The sequence below is a fragment of the Berghia stephanieae genome, chromosome 3, assembly GCF_034508935.2.
Source record: "Berghia stephanieae isolate SIO BIC M18660-M18661 chromosome 3, UCSD_Bste_1.3, whole genome shotgun sequence".
Classification (NCBI taxonomy): Eukaryota; Metazoa; Mollusca; class Gastropoda; order Nudibranchia; family Aeolidiidae; genus Berghia; species Berghia stephanieae.
In genome coordinates this window covers 91,842,509-91,861,273 of record NC_088362.1, presented here as the reverse complement: position 1 = coordinate 91,861,273, position 18,765 = coordinate 91,842,509, and the positions used below count along the sequence as shown (strand labels likewise).

The following is an 18,765-nucleotide window of genomic DNA, read 5'->3' as shown; positions in this document are numbered from 1 at the left end:
AGTAGTAGTAGTAGTAGTAGTAGTAGTAGTAGTAGTAGTAGTAGTAGTAGTAGTAGTAGTAGTAGTGTTTTTGTGGGAGGAGGAGGAGGAAGAAGAGGAGGAGAAATTTTTATCTTACTCGCAGTCCGAATTACCTGTTTTTGTTTGTTTTAAAGGGTTTTACAGAGCTTGTGACACATCTATGTCATATCGGCGCCAGTAAAAAGGAAGAAAATTGGATAGCAAAAAACATTCTAGATTTACAATAGAAATGACATAAGAAAAAGTAAGACAAAGGGGAATGGTTTGAATAGGGAACATATGTAGATTCCAGGAGCACACTATCAGTGTACTCAGTTCAGATCACCTAAAAGTCTCATCCAGACACACGCCTAAGAAGAGGAATACACTACAATGTTTTGTTTGTTTTGTCAATGTTAATAAAAACTGGTCCCGCGTGCCTTACCACGCCCACTTTGTCTGCCATCTTGGAAACCTCTAAATAACGACACCTCCGGATAACGACATAAAAACTCGGTCCCGTGGCATGTCGTTATCGGGAGGTTCCACTGTAAGGCTGCGGCTATTCGGACTCCAGACTGAATAGTCTCCTGTGGCTAGTCGGACTCAAATTCCAATGCGCATGTGCAATCAAGAGATTATTCAGACTCGGTCTGAATAGTCTTCTATGGCAATATAGCTTTTGTTTGATTAAAAAAAAAATATTATTTTAATTATCGATAATTCCATCAAATTGATGCAAATAACAGTAATGGTGTAGTTTCGAAAGTAGTCTAAATATCGCTTTATTTGACGAGAAAGACAAAGTCATAGTTCAAGTGGAAGTTCATTTATAAATCATAAAGAACAAAAGTAATTGATCTAAAGAAAAAAGTTTTCCAACAACATAACATGATGTATTAAAAGTGATAAAATCAGGACGGAAAAAAACATATTGTGATAGTGTTAGACAGGTAACAATCCTTCTACAGGCTGAAGAACGGGTATGAGCTGTGTCAGTGTGATATGTGGACCAAAAAGAATTTCGTCTGAACTCTTCTTCTATTTCTATATAAGTTTTCTACCCTCTGCCCACTGCCCTGGTGTCCCCGCATGCATATTGGACTTCGATTCCGAATAGCCATGGGAGAATATTCATACTCGAGTCCGAATTGCCACTTCGTTTGTTTTTTTGTCCAGGTCGAAAGCCAATCTAAATTCTTTTTACAAACTACTGTCAGAAGAAAAAATAAATAATATAAAGTTGATATGCACACCATAACCCACACTTACTCACTTACACACCTCATCTTACCCGCAAACTGATCATGTCGTGAACCTAGAGCAAACTAGAATCTCAGAGCTAAGGTCGTGACCAAAACTTTCCTTACCACCATGCCGATCTTAAATCTGATAGAGAAAGTGGTAGATATCATTCAAACTACCACTGGTCAGTGTTGTTTGTTTTTGTTTTTAGGGCTTGTGACACTATGATGAGACCATTTCAGCGCTAGTAAAGGTTGTAGAGATATATAAGCTCAAAGGACAGGAAGACAAATGAGACCAGGTCAAATAGGGAACAGAAGGTTCCACGAGCAATCCATCGATGTGCATATTTTGACGTAATCTAAAAATGCTATCCAGGCATAAGCAAAGGATCCCGTTAAGAAGGATCCACTTACAATGTGCAATATACACTATTCAAAACTAAATCTTTCTTTTAAAAATATAGCCTTGTGGAGAACATTGTGCTTATTTGAGTCAATAAAAAAATTGATACGGCGCACAACTCTACTGAAAGATTTGAAAAATAGAAATGTATTTTTTACAGATAGATAAACAGATAACTTGATTTCCTTTTATAATTTAAAGTCAGTTTGAAAGTTCGTTAAGTCAAACAGATATCATAAAAAATTTACCGAAGACACTAACATCTCATGGCCACACCCTCAACTCTATCTGTCCAGTAGAGTCCTTACTTCCATTGTGTTGATTTAGCGGTGATCAGTGTTGTTATGTAGAAGTAGTGTGTTCTCATTGCGTGTATGTTTATGTGTGTGCGTGTGTGTGTGTGGTGTATATTTGTGTGTGTATGTGTGTTTTGGAATGTGGTTGCGTGGAAGAAAAAAAAAAGGTGGGGGGGGGGGTGTCCATCAAGAAGAGAAATTCCTGAGCAAGACGGGGGGGGGGGGGGGGGGGGGGGGGGGGGGGGGGGGGGGGGGGGGGGTGTGTGTTTGCTAGGAACTGTCAGATTGGCATTTTTCAGCAAATCGTGGCATTCATAGTGATATAATTCACTTGATCACATGACGGTATTCGGATTTACAGAAATTTTAAACAAGTTTCACCGTTTAAACAACATCAACTAATATTACTGCTGATATTACTGTCGTTTTTATGCCATCGATGTGATAATTATTGCCCTGGGAAATATTTAGTTAAGCGTTTCGGCAAACTGTTAATTGGTTGTCTAGCTTCTAGCCCGAACAAACCAAAAGTAGACAGATTCGGGGACTTGATATTTATCGCGTCCGCTTCAGATTTTCATTTGACCTCACATAAGAAAAGGGGAGACATTCCGAAAGCTCCTACATCCCCAGTATTCATTCAATTTGTATTTTCGCAGTTGATCTTTTGTCAGGCGTTTATTTATTCAATTTGTCATCATATACATATACATTCCGAAAGCTCCTACATCCCCAGTATTCATTCAATTTGTATTTTCGCAGTTGATCTTTTGTCAGGCGTTTATTTATTCAATTTGTCATCATATAAATGCGTTTTAAAAACTCTAGAACAAACCTTGACAGATTTGTGAAAGTTTAAAATTTCCTAATTTGACCATTGTTTTGATTCTCGGCCGCCATTTTAATTTGTGAAGTATTGAAGGTAGTGCAAAGCACTCCCAAGTAAAGCGTGGTAAAAACTTGCGACTTATTGATATTGATATCTACTGACTGATAAACTAAAATCATGCCGAATAAAGCATGGCAGCGACGACAAGCACATCGATTAAAATATGCATCTAATCGTAATCAAGCTAATCAAAAAAATGATTCTGGCAATATCGAATGAAAATAGTTCTTTCCCCGCGAAATTGCGGGCTTTTTACGAGTAATTCGAATAAAACATAACAGTAACAGGGAGATGATTTACTCAGAAAAAAAAATATTGCTCTCAAAAGGTACTATATATTTGACTGTCTCCCTGCCAGAACCAGGGGCAAACCCCCCCCCCCCCCCCAGCAATCTCTATCCAGAACAGAGATCTCTATCCAGAACAGAGAGAGAGAGAGAGAGAGAGAGAGAGAGAGAGAGAGAGGGGGAGAGAGAGAGAGAGAGAGAGAGAGAGAGAGAGAGAGAGAGAGAGAGAGAGAGAGAGAGAGAGAGAGAGAGAGAGAGAAGAGAGAGAGAGAGAGAGAGATAGAGAGAGAGAGAGAAGAGAGAGAGAGAGAGAGAGAGAGAGAGAGAGAGAGAGAGAGAGAGAGAGAGAGAGAGAGAGAGAGAAAGAGAGCAACATGGAAAGGGAAACAAGTGACCTACTGCCCACCATGGGAGGACCAGACCATAGGACTACATTTCAATTGATAAAATATGTCAATGTGTATCAACTTAAAAACATCCATAACATAATCATCCATTGCAAGAAAAAAAGCAAAATACTAAACGAAAATTTCTCATGTTTATTTTCATTGTATCAGCATGTTCTAAAATATATAACATAATTTTAAACAAGCTTAAAAAGGATGTTAAAAATTACCCTAGAAACAATTTTAAAAGTGATCAAATGAATGCTGATGATATGCGATAAATATAATAAATACAACACAATTCAGCGCAATTTGACACGATACATCACATTTAATATGACAAACGATTTATTAAAACCCAGAATAATGACACACCTCGATAACAAAATAATTTTCCAGTCCCGGCCATTTTGTTATTCAGGGGTTGCACTGTATTTGTTTTCAAAACATTCAGCACAAGGTTAGAACTATGAAGTCTAGTTTTCAGATGTTGAATTATATTGCATAGGATATGTTGAGGTTTACATGGCGTGCTAGTGCAAGACATGTTTTGCTTTTTAAAGATGGAAAAGATACAAGTAAAGAGGATAGATGAAGCATCAGCAGCATATTTTCGGTGTGTAGTTTTGTGTGAATGGGCTGATGAATTATTGCATAGTGTTCTGAAAAGAAAGTACCCCCAATTAATACCACTTCCAACCAAAATACTAAGTGACTTTAAGCATTTTCTCAATTCTCTCTCTTGTATTAAACATATACTACAATGCCAGTGACCTGAATCATACTTTTATCAAAATGATATAAACAGATCGGTTGGATTTTAAAGTTATTTCTCATGCTCTTTCATTTCTATCTTATTGTCTATATATGTGTTTTCAAATAAACTAGTGTCGTTGGACAGTAAAATACAACAAAACTAAAATCAATACTTTACATAGTGGAGTAACTGGTAAATAAAAAAAAACAAAAATGAAAAAAAAGGACATTCATAAAGCGCATTTTCAGGGATTCACCATACTCATTGGGTTTCACAATGCTTCACATAAATATTTCCCCAGTGAGCCATATTGAACTGAATTTCCATTTTATATAGTACAAATCACATGTTAAGCATCTTTTTTCTACAAGCACGCTTACAATAGCTGTCACTGCGTATAGCCAAGTACTCATTCATACCAAAGTCAAGTTGGGAGAATTCTGTAAAGTGTCTCACCCAAAGAGACAAACAACACGAGATAAACAAAATAAATATAATTGAAAAAAATAATCTTAAATACAAAAATCCATGAACTCCATATGGAGCTCAAGCAACAGCATTTTAGAGTATTCTTTTTAATCCCTAAAAATGAGAGATAAAAAATACCAGCCTGGCAATGCTTTATTCTAAAAACAAAAAATAGTTCCCATTCTTTCTGATTTCAAAATCAGATATCACAATAATAATACCAAAAATCATAAACTTTGGTTAAAATGACGTTTCTAAAAAAACTGCTTGATTAAAGTTTAAACAATGACAAAAAAAAAAAAGGATATTTCATTTTTGAAAATAAAATCTTTTAACTTAAATAATCTAGAGATGAAAATAATGATGATGATAACTCGACGTGTCGGCTTTATTCAATATTGACATATTGAAAAGAACACAATGGCAGTCTCAATAGTTAAAAAACCAACAACTTTACTGCATAATAAAACAGGTTAAGTTATAACACACCAATCACATTATTCAAAATAACCCAACAAAAACAACAATAAAGGTTAATTGCAGCTTCAATTAATTAAAATATTAATCTTTGATAAAAATGATATTTTTTTATGACTCACCTTAATCATTGATTTATAATTTAACTAGCTTAATCAAGCATAAAGTTTGTATTGTAGCCAATAATAATAATACTGTATGTGGACATAATTCTGAATAAAAAGAAAGCACTTTGCCCATTTACCTTATCCATTGGAGAATTATAAACATCAAATCCTATATAATTGTATGATAATATCAAATAGTAGAGAGGAATAATAATGAGTATACCTAATGATATGTAAAATAGCAACTTGTAAAATAAGCATTGCACTTGATAATGTGGTTTCTCATTGTGCCTCATAAAATGTCTTCTACTCTCTTTGTTTATGTCTGAGTGGTTTTTTTTTTCTTGAAATAAAATAATATCCTCTACATAATCACAAGTTCATGGTGGAAATGTAATTGAAATCAATTTATTTTCCATTCTGTCCGTAAAAAGTATTTGAAAGTAAGATTATAAAATTAACCGTTAATTTTAATTTTGCATGTACATAGAAATGCATCTTGACGCAGTCTCTATAAGTAAAATCCTTATCAATTAGCATTACTGGTACAAGATAATAAACAAAAATAACTTTTGTGAACTTAACTGATTAAATAAATCAGAAATTCTGCAAAGGCTCAATGTTATAGTACAAATCAATACTATGTGGATTTGCAAGAGCTCCCCTGTTGGCGACAATCATCCCGGAAATGGCCTGTTTCACAGCTATTTCCACTTTCTTGCCACTTATTGTATACTGAAATAAAAGAAGAAAAAGGACACATATCAATTGTATGTCTACCATGTACCAATGTACTTTAAAATTCAGTGGACTTTAGAATAAACCTTCACCCACTGTCAAATCTTTTACCCGCCATAGATTGAAACCAAAAAAAAAATTAATTCATATTTATACCATTCTAAAAGTGCCAAAATACCGACAGACTATCATTTGGAAGTTTAAAATTTTCATTGTTATTCAAATGTCAATTTTATTTTATCTTTATTTCAAAATACAAGCTTGATACCAGTTGGGAAGAAGAGCAGGGTATAAAAAACAAAACAAACCTATTATGATTAACAGGCAGGTATTAATTCGTTTAACCCCTAACAAAAATAATAAAAAAGAAACAGAAAAAAGTGCAAATAAAAATAACTAACAAACAAAAAAAATTAAATAATAATAAAAATACAAGCAAGAAAAGAAAACAATAAAAATAAAAAACAGAAAACAGAACCCCCCCCCCCTAAAAAAAAAAAATCCCCAAAAACAAACCAACAATAATTGCAAATTGAGTAGGTATATGAGTCTTACAGGAATGTCATCAATAGGTAGAATAATGGAAGGCACATGTCTTGCTGAGAGGTATTTGCGTATGTGCATCTTGATGCTCTCCACCATACCAGGATTAAATGTCGAGCCTGGTGCCATTTTCAAAAATAAGATGACTCTTTCTTCGATTCCATCCTTTGACCTCTGCCCTACACAAACACTGTCTTCTATTTCCTTGAAATTTTCCACTGAAAATATAAAATAATGGAGGGGTGTGAGAACTTGCAAAAGAATGAAACATAGTTCAACAACATAATGACACGTATGAGATAGCAGCTCCATGCATATTTAACCATTTCCATAATCGCACATTTATAAATCTTAAAATCAGTTTTGTAACAAAATAACAACATGGCACTAATAGTAAAAAGAACGTAACAAAACATGAGTGTAACCTACATACCTATACGATAAATTTCGGCACTTCCAAATCGTACACCATTTGGATTTAAAGTTCCATCACTGAAAGAGAAAGTAAAATCAGATTATATTACATACTTGATGAATTGATTTTCTAAAACCAGTGAATGCCATTTATCTAAACATTTTGTAAATTGCAAGCCAATTCTGTATGTTTGAATAACTATATGTTTGAGACAGTGCAAGATATAATCGGTCAAAACTAAACAATATGAGGCAAAAGGATAGGTAATGCATTGGTTTATCATTATGAGTACACTTTATAATGTGTCTTGAATCAGGTGAAAGTTATTATTTATCATTCCCCTCGATTTCCACATGATATCACACAAATAGATGCAATTGTGGAAGAACCTCAATTTGCCCAAAGTTATCTTTTAAGAAGTCTGTTTCTGCTACTAGGACAGTCTTCAATCAAAGATGGCAGATGAAATGGATTAATAACAATACTAATAATAATAATAATAATAATAATAATAATAATAATAATAATAATAATAATAATAATAATAATAATAATAATAATAATAATAATAATACATGGTATTTAGATCGTACATTTTCATCACTGTGTGATGCTCAATGCATGTTACAAATAAATATATAAAAGTTACATATATAAAACGTATACCACAATGATGTCAATAGCAGCAGTGTACATTGGACTAGACTGGTAATGGTCGAAGTGAATGTTGAGTTGTCTATCTGTGTTGTTTTGGTCGATGACAGATGATGGTATCGATGCAGTGTTGTTTCCTACGACCACAGCGATTTTACATTCTTTACAATTATTATTGCCGTTCATTACATTTACGTACCTCCTTCCCAACATCACTACACCTCCAGTCTTGCTGTTAATGCAACAGTAGTCACTGTGGGCCCAGACACCTGCCACAAAATGAAACAGATAATGGTAGTATATAATTTAATAGAAATTGATATTTCTTAATATCAGAATGGCGAAGTGGTGTACCCTAGTCAATTGACTCATCAAATTCAGATTTCAACAAATTATAAACACAAATACACATTCCAATCTGCACCCTTATAAATCTATGGTAAAGTGCTCCTTATCGATAATGGCAACAATGTCTTTATTTCTACAATTAATTATACCAGCACGAAGTTTTACTTTTGATCTACACTACTCAATAACATTTGCCATCCACAGTGATGTAAAAAATTAATGCAAACTGCAACAAATCATAATAAATATTGATTCAGAAAAGTGAGTGGAGCAGGCATTACTCAATGTCTCAATCGTTTCTATGTTATATGTTTGTGTTGAGAATATTGGCTATTAAGCTTAACTGCTGGTCAAAATTATTCGCGATGGTGGTGTACGAACGAATCGGCGATCTCAAGAAGTGGGTGAGAGAGGGATCTAGTAATGACTTTGAGTTTGAAACGAATATTTTTGTGTTCGTGGATAGCTCACACGGTAGAGCCACGCTCTCACCTGCCAGGTGGAGTTGTCATACCAATAAGGTCGCAGGTTCAAACCCCACCACCGCCGCGAAAAAATTTTTATTCTCTATTGTCTTCTGGCACTTTTCTATTCACTTCATATCTTGTAATAAATATTGATTAAACATAAAATTGTTGTGTTCAATTAATAAATGAAAAGCCAAAACAACCCTTTCTTATAATTTATGCTAACCACAATCCATGTAAAAATTATTTTGCGGGCATTAAAATACAAGAGTTCCAGAACATAAATTGTAAACATTTCTCACAATTCAATCTATGCCTAACAGAGACTAACAGATGACCTGAAGACACTCTCTGAGAACTCACTAAATGCCAACCCAGGAAAAACTCAAGTGTGTGCCTTCCATTTAAAAAACCACCAAGCCAACAGGAAACTGAACATCTCCTGGAATGGGAACATATTAGAGAACAACACATTCCCTGTGTACCTTGGTGTCGCATTAGACCGCACTGTCCTTCTCTCAGCACACAAAGAAAACAAAAGCAAATGTGAACATAGAAACAATCTCTTAAGAAACATGGGAAACACTACATAGGGAGCAGATCCAAAAGAGTCCAGAGTCTGGACAACTGCACTAGCCCTCTGCTATTCATTAGCCAAATATGCCTCACTATTCTGGGCAAGATCCTGCCATACCAAAAAGACTGACCCTGAGCTACATAACACCTGCTGGATCATTATTGGTAACTTGCAACTGAATGCAGTTCTAGTCCTCCATCAGCTGGCTGACATTGAACCTCCCCACATTAGAAGAGCCACTGCTTCCAAAGCCCAGAAATATAAACAGGAAATGGACCCAAGGCACCCCCTCCATGACCACAACCCAACAACAAGTAGACTGAAGTCGAGAAAGAGCTTCATGATGGAAGAAGCATCAACCTTGACCATGCAGCTGTCTACAGACTTTCCACGACAATTGCACAAATGATGCCGTTGAAGATCTGAGAGAAGAAATGCCCTGCGGAACTGAGCTCACCAGGAATGATGGGTAACAATGAATACAGCACAGGCAAAACGTGGGAAAACAGCTGGAAGCATGAAAAAGTGGGGGCTGGCTGAGATCAGCTTGTGTATATGTGGATGCCCAAAGCAGACAATGGAGCCCATCCTTCGAGAATGCCAGGATGGGCCCAGCTGCTGATCATGATCTAAGTCTGCTCCCCAGATGCTGTGGAGTAGGTTCGGTGTTAGAGCAACAAGCTATGATGATGAATCTATGCCTTTTCATTCACAGCATTAAAAAATATTTTTGCCTGCCAGTTTGCCAGATCTCCTTTTCCTCATTGCGTTATTAATGATTTAATAAATGCCTAATAACAGAATTGCGTGCGACTGATGTAAGATATATCCATCATACCTGCAAATTTACTGAAATAAGCCTTCTTGTAAAGACGCCCATCCTTGTCATTCCAGAAAGAGACAGGCATTGATGGGAAGGGCTTGACACAGACCAGTTCTCCACTCTCATCATACACAGACTTACCTATCAGTCAAGCACAAATACAATATAAAAAAGTTTTCTTATAAGGAAGACTAGATTGATCAACAAATGATTTAAAAGACCAACTGAAGAATATAGACACATTATCTTTATTGAGGAGAAAAATAAAAGAATACAAAAAAAAAAATTAATGGAAGGGAGATTAATGTTTAGAATGAGTTTCATTCATTTATTCTACAAACCTCCCACGTATGGAGATTTAACTGGTATTCCCAGTTATAATTATTCACAAATTTTAGAATGAAATTGGCAAAATTGTCAATTTAGTAAAAAATTGGATATATGGCTCTATTTAACTGAACTACATCAATTCTAAAGCACTTTAGAGTGATAATTCATAAAAAAAGATACAAATAATGTGTGCACTAAACATATTTCTCAACTGGGTTCAAATAGAAATAAGTCACCTCAATTAGCAGATAATGCCATCAGAATATATCAGGATGCACATTAAAAAAAAAGAATGTTGTGTTCGCATTTTTAAAGTTATGACTATATGTATATTGTAGCAATATCACGACATTAATTTAGGCAAGCATTGAACAAAAACAATTATTTATTGCCTCAATAACAACCAGAGCCACATTGAACCAGGTCACTATCAATATAGACACTAAGAGCTACCAGACTATAAATGAAAACGGTTTTTTAAAAAGCAAACAAACTTTCATTTACTAAATTCAATATTTTTCCTCACCATCTTCATTCCAGCTCTGCATGTCACAGCCAAGCAAAGCACTCTGTATCTCACCTCTGTGGACGGGAAGGTTGGAGTTGTGTCCAATGAAACAGGCAATGATATCAGTGCCACCTAAAAGAAGTATATAAAATACCCAGACATGGTTTGTTAGTTTCAAGGTATTAGCAGAACTGCAGCAAATGTCATATTGGCACCTAGGAAAAGAAAAATGATTACATAGTTAAAATACTTAGCACAGTTTAACTTTATAATACCCCCCGTTATGCGCTTCCATATCAAACTTGCTCATCACCAAATTTACGATAAGCATGGATTGTATTAAAGTCACAATCAGTTCAATTCCCAAATTGTAATACCATCATTTTGCTATTTCTCAAAAGGGGAAGTGAAATATTATTTACAGTATATATATATATATTAACAATGATGATCTTACACAAATCCTTGGACTTCAATTTCCCTCACGAAGAGCCCAAATTAATAATAATAATAATAATAATAATAATAATAATAATAATAATAATAATAATAATAATAATAATAATAATAATAATAATAATAAATATATCTTTATTGTCCTCAAAAAAGTGGCAATTTGTCATTAGGTTACACATTTATAACAATACAATATTGACATAGACACATTCACACAGATGCAAACGAGTAACATAGGAGTCATCGAAAAAAAAAAAAAATATATATATATAAAAAACCGGCATCAACAACAGCAACATCATCATCATTGTCATCATCACCATCTTCATCATCATCATCATCATCGTCATCATCACAACAACCTTTTTAATATTTTCGTTACAATCCTTCACTTTCACCATTCCCCTATAACACCATTCACCATACTCCATATTATATTATTCCTGTAACAAGCTATGAAAGGGAAAGCCTGTGGTCCTCCTCACTCTCTCTCTCTCTCTCTCTCTCTCTCTCTCTCTCTCTCTCTCTCTCTCTCTCTCTCTCTCTCTCCTTTCTCTCTCTTTTTCTCTCCTCTCTCTCTCTCTCTCTCCTTCCCCTCTCTCTCTATCTATATCTCTCTGTTCTTTCACGCCTATGTCAGAAATAGTAATATCTTCATATTATATACATAACATGCAATTTTGTTATAGTAAAGTTACATAAAATGAGACAATGAGATTTGCACATCAAATTTCCTCCCTCTTCTTTTCTAAGGGTAAGAATCTTGTCCTTTCTCCCCCCCCCCCCCCCCCCCCCTCTCTCTCTCTCTTATGCTATTTTTAAAAAAATTCATTACAAAGCTTTTTATCAATAAATATGTCTGAAATTTGGCACACAATTAGTAAAGAGGTCATTGTAGATTGTGTCAAGTGGCAAAACTTGTGCGATTACTAGAAAACCTTTAAAAACAGATGTTTGCCCTTTTGAGTGAAATATTTCTAAAACTATCATGAGTAGAGATTTTGCCCTTAATAAGGTTATATACGCACATTTCTATATTCAAGGAGCAATGTGACCTGGAATACTCAACCAAACTTTACCTAATGCAAAAACAGGAAGTGGTAAACAACATTCAGAATCTAGTAATAATCACAGAGAAATGATTTTTAAAGTTAGAAAAAAGTATTTTCTCTAACAGTAACAGCCCTCCACCTCTTCTATTTCTCTCTGGGTATGTGTAGCAGTCGAGTGTAAGTTAGATACAACAGATAGCATATTGCTAATAGATATATGTCCGATTCCCATCTGAAATGCAGTTGTCAACTGTTTTATTTTATGCTACATAAACCAAGATGAACTCTTCTCTCAATGATGTGTGTGGCTATTGAGAAATAATTTCTTAAATCTTTTTCAACATCAATCTCTCCATTTGTTAAAAACCTTGTTTTGTTTTTTTAAATCTATAAAAACATTTAGCTTTGTCAATAATATAGCAATACGATATCCGACCTGAAATGGATCCAAGCAACAAATCGGATTTTATCTTCTTGTATACATAGTCGTAGCTCTCTGGTTTGAGAGGGGAACCAGTGGAGAGGATAGCCCTCAAACTTGTCAGTTTGTGAGTGGCTCCTGGTAATAGGGGGGAATAGATAATCAAGATTGTAAAATACATTAAATATTATTGACGGAGGACCCCCCCCCCCCCCTCCTCTCCAAAATATAAAATTAATTAATTAATCAAAATTACTGCATAAACTATTTTCTCCACAAAAACAAAATAAAACAAACAAAAATACCATCCTTTCTCCCCCCCCCCCCCCCCCAAAAAAAAAAAAACAAAAAAAAAAAAACAACCCAAAACAAAACCAAAAATAAAACACCCAAAAAATAAACAACAAACCAACCAACAAACAAAATTAAAAACCAACAACTTTCTAACTATGGGAATTAATTTTTAAAAAGTTTGATTCATAAATTTCCTTTAATTTCTTAAGGATGATGAAATCTAATAAGATTCATTTCACTCATTTGGTAGAGCAATCCAATAGACCTGATTAAAATATGCTGTGAACCATTTATTTTCCATCATAGCAGCAAATTCTTTTCAATAAACTCTGGCTTTGTGAGTTCTGTAGGTTTAAAAAGCTATCAAACTTAAGCTTCATGAATTCAATAATGATGAGATATTTTATTAAGATTAATTAATATGGTTGTACAAACACTCAAAACAATTATTAATATAAGACAGCTGTGCCAATTCTCTTTTGCTTACGTGGTGTGATGTTCTTCGCTTCCAAGACAGACAACCATTTAGCGCTTGTACCAAAGACAGTTACTCTGGAAATGAGAAAATAAATGTTTGAATAAACACAGGCATAAAAAAATGAAAGTTTCAAAAAGAAAGAGAAAAATAAAGGAAAAAAAAAGGTTGAAAAAGCATTGGGTACCGCTACAGAACAAAAATTTTATTTCAAATTAATATATAGGTATATATATATTATGTGTGTGTGTGTGTGTGTGTGTGTGTGTGTGTGTGTATGTGTGTGTGTATGTGTGTGTGTGTGTGAGGAAAGGCAGTTGTGAGACTTTAATCATTGCTTGTTTGTCTGCTAAGCTGTAAAATTTAAACGTTATTATCACCATGATTAATATTATTATTAATATTCTTCTCATTATTATTATTACTACTATCATTATAAACATCATCATTATCATCATTATTATTATTATATTATTATCATTATTATCATCATTATTATTACTATCATTATTATTATCATCGTCACCATCAATTTTATTATTAATATTATTTTAATTGTTATTATTATTATCATTATTATTACTTTTATTTATTTATTTATTTATTTTATTTTAATTATCATCATGACTATATTTATTATCTTAATCACATTATGACAATCTGTTCAGTTGAATTCAAACTATTACAAACCCAATTTCATCAACTAAGTCCCATAATACGTTGGCATGTGGTATTAGTGGTGATCCATCATAAACAACGATTGCTGAACCAAGGGCGAGGGCTGAAACTGCCCAATTCCACATCATCCAACCTGTCTGATTAAATCATTGATAAGAACAACAAAAAATAATTATACAGAGGAGATAAGGCTGAGAAAAATAAATAAAAAAAAAAAAGAAAAAAAAAAAAAAAAAAAAAAAGAAAATTGACTAAAACATGTGAGTTGGCCAATCATGTTTCTCTCTCTCTCTCTCTCTGATTCATCAGATGCTACATCCTACATGACACAAAATGGGAACTGGTCATTAGAATGGAGCAGTTCTGACCAGCAACTGTAAATTTCGGATTCAATTTTACTGCGTTATTTTAATAGAGACACCAATATTTTCAAGAAGAATCCAATCCACAATCAATGAAAGAAAAGCATTCTAATTTATGCTCAACAGGAAATTCCATATGGACCTCTGGGTTAGTGGTAACATAAAGGAGCACTGTGAGGCATGTTGAGCAATGATGCATTCAAAAATTCATTTAATCAAATGTGACTATCAGAAGGTCAGGGTTCGAGTTCCTTATTGGGCACCTCTGCAACGATTATTCTGTAGTAAACTGGCAATATACCTCTTTTTCTGTTTTGTTTGTCTTTAAGGGTTTAACAACTCAGCGGTCAGGACTATAATTAGAGTCTCTTGCCAGTCCTAAGCTTGGATAAAGCCTGCATGCTCCAGAAAAGTCAATGGAAAACCTAAATATCTTACTCAACTTGGGAGAGGAAGGGACTCTTATTAAGAGATCCATGACGAATGACAATGAAAGCCAAACAGAGGCTGTTATGCCAATTCCCCCCTCTTTCGAGCAGAAAGGCAATTTGAATTGCCACTTGGAATGTTCAGACCATTTTCGAAACTGGAAAGACACACCAAGTATCACAAAAGATGATAACAAACAGGATTTTAATACTTAGTGTCTGTGAGACAAGCTGGCTACAAACAGGACATGCAGTCATATATTCTGGCCATATGTAGCATGGCACCCCACACTGAGAAGGTGTTGCCTTAATGCTGTCACCTGAGGCTAACTGAGCACTTGTCAAGTGGGAACTATTTAGCCCAAGAATCTTGACTGCAGAATTTTTAACAACAAACAGAAATATTAAGTTGAACATAATCCAATGCTATGCTCCAACCAACATTGCAGACGACAAAAAGAAAGATGACTTTTATACGCAAACCACATAAGATGGAATGACAACTAATGATTTGACAATCCTCACGGGAGATTTTAATGCCAAAATAGGATTGGATACCTTGGCTATGAAGAAATCATGGGAGTAGAAGGGCTCGGAGAAATGAATGATAAAGGTGAAAGATTCGCCAACTTGTATTCTCTCAATAAACTGGTAATAGGAGGTAGTGTCTTTCAACACAAGAGTATCCACAAAGCCACCTGGGTTTTGCCTGATCATGCAACAGATCATGTAAATCAAATAGACCACATCAGCATCAGTAAAAAATTTAGATCATGGCAAAATGGCCGTGTCATGAGAGGAACAGATGTGTCCTCTGACCACCATCTACTTATTACTAAAATACAATTGAAACAAACGCCATATGCACCAAACCAATCCAAGGAAAAAATACAATGTGAGTCTACTAAGACTTTCAAATCTTTACACAATCTTACAAGAACAGGACGATACTAACCTAGACATAGACAGTCAGTGGAATGATATGAAAAAAGTGTGGAATCATACTTGTGAAGAGGTCCTGGGTAGAAGTAAAAGAAATAACAAAGAATGGATTTCTGATACTTCTCTGAAAGATATTGAAGAGAGGAAGAAAAAGAAAGCTGCATTGAATAAAAGTTGGACAAGAGGAGAAAAAAACAATAATACAAGAAGATAAAGATAAAGAAATTTTTAAAAAGTATCTGAAAAAACAAAAGAGATTTTACAAATCAACTCGAAGAAACTGCAAGTCAGGGAAATATGAAAGACCTTTATATGTTAACCAGAAAACTAGCAGATAAATTTATACAGACCAACAAGCCAGTAAAAGACAAACGGAGAAATCTATTTACAACTCAAGATCAGCTCAACAGGTGGGCAGAGTACTTCAAGGAATTGCTAAATCACTCCCTGCCTGATTCAATACCAACCATCCCTAAAGAATGGAAGCAAGGAATCCTCATCACACTCCCCCAACAAAAGAAATAAAATTGAATGCAATAACTACAAAGGTAAAATACTCCTGTCTGTGCCAGGAAAAATCTTGAATAGAGTCAGCCTGGAAAGAATGAAAGATGCCATCGACCCGCACCTAAGGGACCAAGAAACAGGGTTCCGCAGAAACAGGCCATGCACAGACCATATGGCTCCTCTTAGAATAATTATCAAGCAATCGCTAGATTGGAACTCGCCTCTATATATATACTTCATAAACTACAAAAAAGCCTTCAACAGTGTGGATAGAGAAGTGCTGTGGAAATTACTGAAACACTATGGTGTACCAGACAATAAATCTCTATCATAAAAAATTATTACCACGACACATCACGCCGAGTTGCCCATGCAGGTAACCTGTCAGAAAGTTTTGAAGTCAGAACAGGAGTGCATCAAGGTTGCCCCTTATCACCATTACTATTCCTGTTGGCAATTGATTGGATCTTAAAAACTACCACAATAAATAAGAACAATGGAATACAGTGGATGTACTAAAACAACTGGATGAATTAGATTTTGCTGATGATTTGGCACTTATGTCATAGCGCTAAACAGATGCAAGATAAAACTACAAACCTAAAAGTTATCTCTGCAAAAGCCGAACAGAAAATAAACCAGAAAAAAACTGAAATTATGAAAATCAACACAACATCCTGTACAACAATCACAGTGACCGGAGGGACAATCAGGGAAATTGACTCCTTTGTTTATCTGGGCAGTGTTGTGGATGGACAAGGAGGTAGTGACAATGATATTGTTTCACACATTAAAAAGGCTAGAATTTTCTTTGCCATTCTATCTTTAGTTCTGGCATTCAAAAGAAATCAACATCAACACAATTTTAAACATCTTCAATTCCAATGTGAAGGCTATACTTTTATACAGCTCAGCAATGTGGCAAATTATCAAGGCACTACATCAGAAGATACAGACCTTCTTGAATTCCTGTCTGCGACAAATACACAGAATTAGATGGTCAGAAAAAATTAGCAATGATGAACTGTGGAAGAAAGCAAAGCCAGAGCTTGTCAATGTGGTAATCCGGTGCAGGAAATGGAGATGGGTACATGCTAAGAAAGCCACAGAACAACATCAACTGGCAGGCCCTTACATAGAATCTGCAAGCACTCTAGAGAAGACGGGGAAGGCCCAAAAGCACACTTCAACAACAGAAGCGCTGAAGAATGCTGGAATGAGCTGGGGTGAAATGGAGAAGATGGCCCAAATCAGAGCAGGATAGAGGAAGGCAGTTGACGGCCGATGTTCCATGGGTAGCCCAATGGCTTAAGTAAGTAAGTAAGTAAGGGTTTTACAGCGCTTGCGACACATTTAGGTCATTTCAGCACTAGTAAAAAGGAAGAATATGGGAGAGTGAAAAAATTCTAGAATTACAAGTAAAGGTCCCCAAGAAAAATAAAGATAAAGGGGACTTGTTCAAAGAGAGTACAGATGCAGATTCCAAGAGCACACTATCAGTGTAGTTAGATCTCAATCACCTAAAAGTCCTATCTAGACACCAGGATCCCACCAAGATGAACACACTAAAATGTTTACATAGTATATCCAAAAAAGCCTCTCTTTTCAAATAGTCATGAATATGATGACTCTCAACTTTTCCTAAGCCTGAGGCTTCTTTCAAGTCTCATGTCTAAGAATATTTGACAAAATGAAAGCCATGACGGCCGTGATAATTCTACCATGAATAGTGATTCCACGGGAGAAATGCCCACCAGAATGATAATGATAATGTTAATTGAATTACATTTTACCTCAAACAAGATATCAAACTACATCTTTATCATCAAATCAGTTAGCGTACTGTATTGGATTATCATTCAACATATGACACCTAGAAACAAGCAGTCACCATTTTACACCAATCAATCAGTAAATTCATCCCTTTTTCATTAATTGGTACAACACAGTGGTAAAGGCCAAGCCATCAGCACATTTACTTTTAATAATAATACTAAAAATATGGGTTATCCCAATCCTCTATGTAGATATTTTGATGGAGCTACTAAGTGCAGGGAAATAGAAATTACCCCAAATGATTTTTATATTGTAAAGAAAACTGATACCAATTAATTGTGTTAATTATCGTCTTTACTGGCAGGTTTGATTTTATTCTAACCTGATTTCACAACTCATCATTTTGAACCAAGAGAGCAGCATCAGCAAAGCGACTTAAAATTTCATTTGAAGCTTTTTTTCACTTGGTGAAAACTATTAGGCGTGTAATTAAAGGCAGGCATGAAAAAAAACTACGATTGTTGACAATTTGAATTACTTTACTTATCCAAACAAGTAACCAACTGAGCTGTAGCCCTTCTGTGTTGTGTCATGAGGTAAAAATAGGATGTCTTTTGCAGTTGTTCCAGGTGTTGACAGTTTTTAAAATTAGAG

The 18,765-nt window shown here is 34.9% G+C and overlaps 1 protein-coding gene across 1 annotated transcript in view; it reads right to left on the bottom strand.

The window, feature by feature from the left end:
* Window positions 1-3,647: 3,647 nt before the first annotated feature.
* LOC144968822 (acetoacetyl-CoA synthetase-like) overlaps window positions 3,648-18,765 on the bottom strand; it is a 31,979-nt gene continuing 16,861 nt past the window's right edge. The window contains exons 11-19 of the mRNA XM_078907530.1: window positions 14,109-14,233; window positions 13,431-13,495; window positions 12,665-12,787; window positions 10,739-10,852; window positions 9,898-10,023; window positions 7,867-7,936; window positions 7,032-7,090; window positions 6,611-6,816; window positions 3,648-6,052 (exon numbers count right to left, since the gene is read on the bottom strand). Coding sequence (XP_078763656.1) covers window positions 5,915-6,052; window positions 6,611-6,816; window positions 7,032-7,090; window positions 7,867-7,936; window positions 9,898-10,023; window positions 10,739-10,852; window positions 12,665-12,787; window positions 13,431-13,495; window positions 14,109-14,233 — 1,026 coding nt within the window. The 3' untranslated portion in view covers window positions 3,648-5,914. The remainder of the gene's footprint in view (window positions 6,053-6,610; window positions 6,817-7,031; window positions 7,091-7,866; window positions 7,937-9,897; window positions 10,024-10,738; window positions 10,853-12,664; window positions 12,788-13,430; window positions 13,496-14,108; window positions 14,234-18,765) is intronic.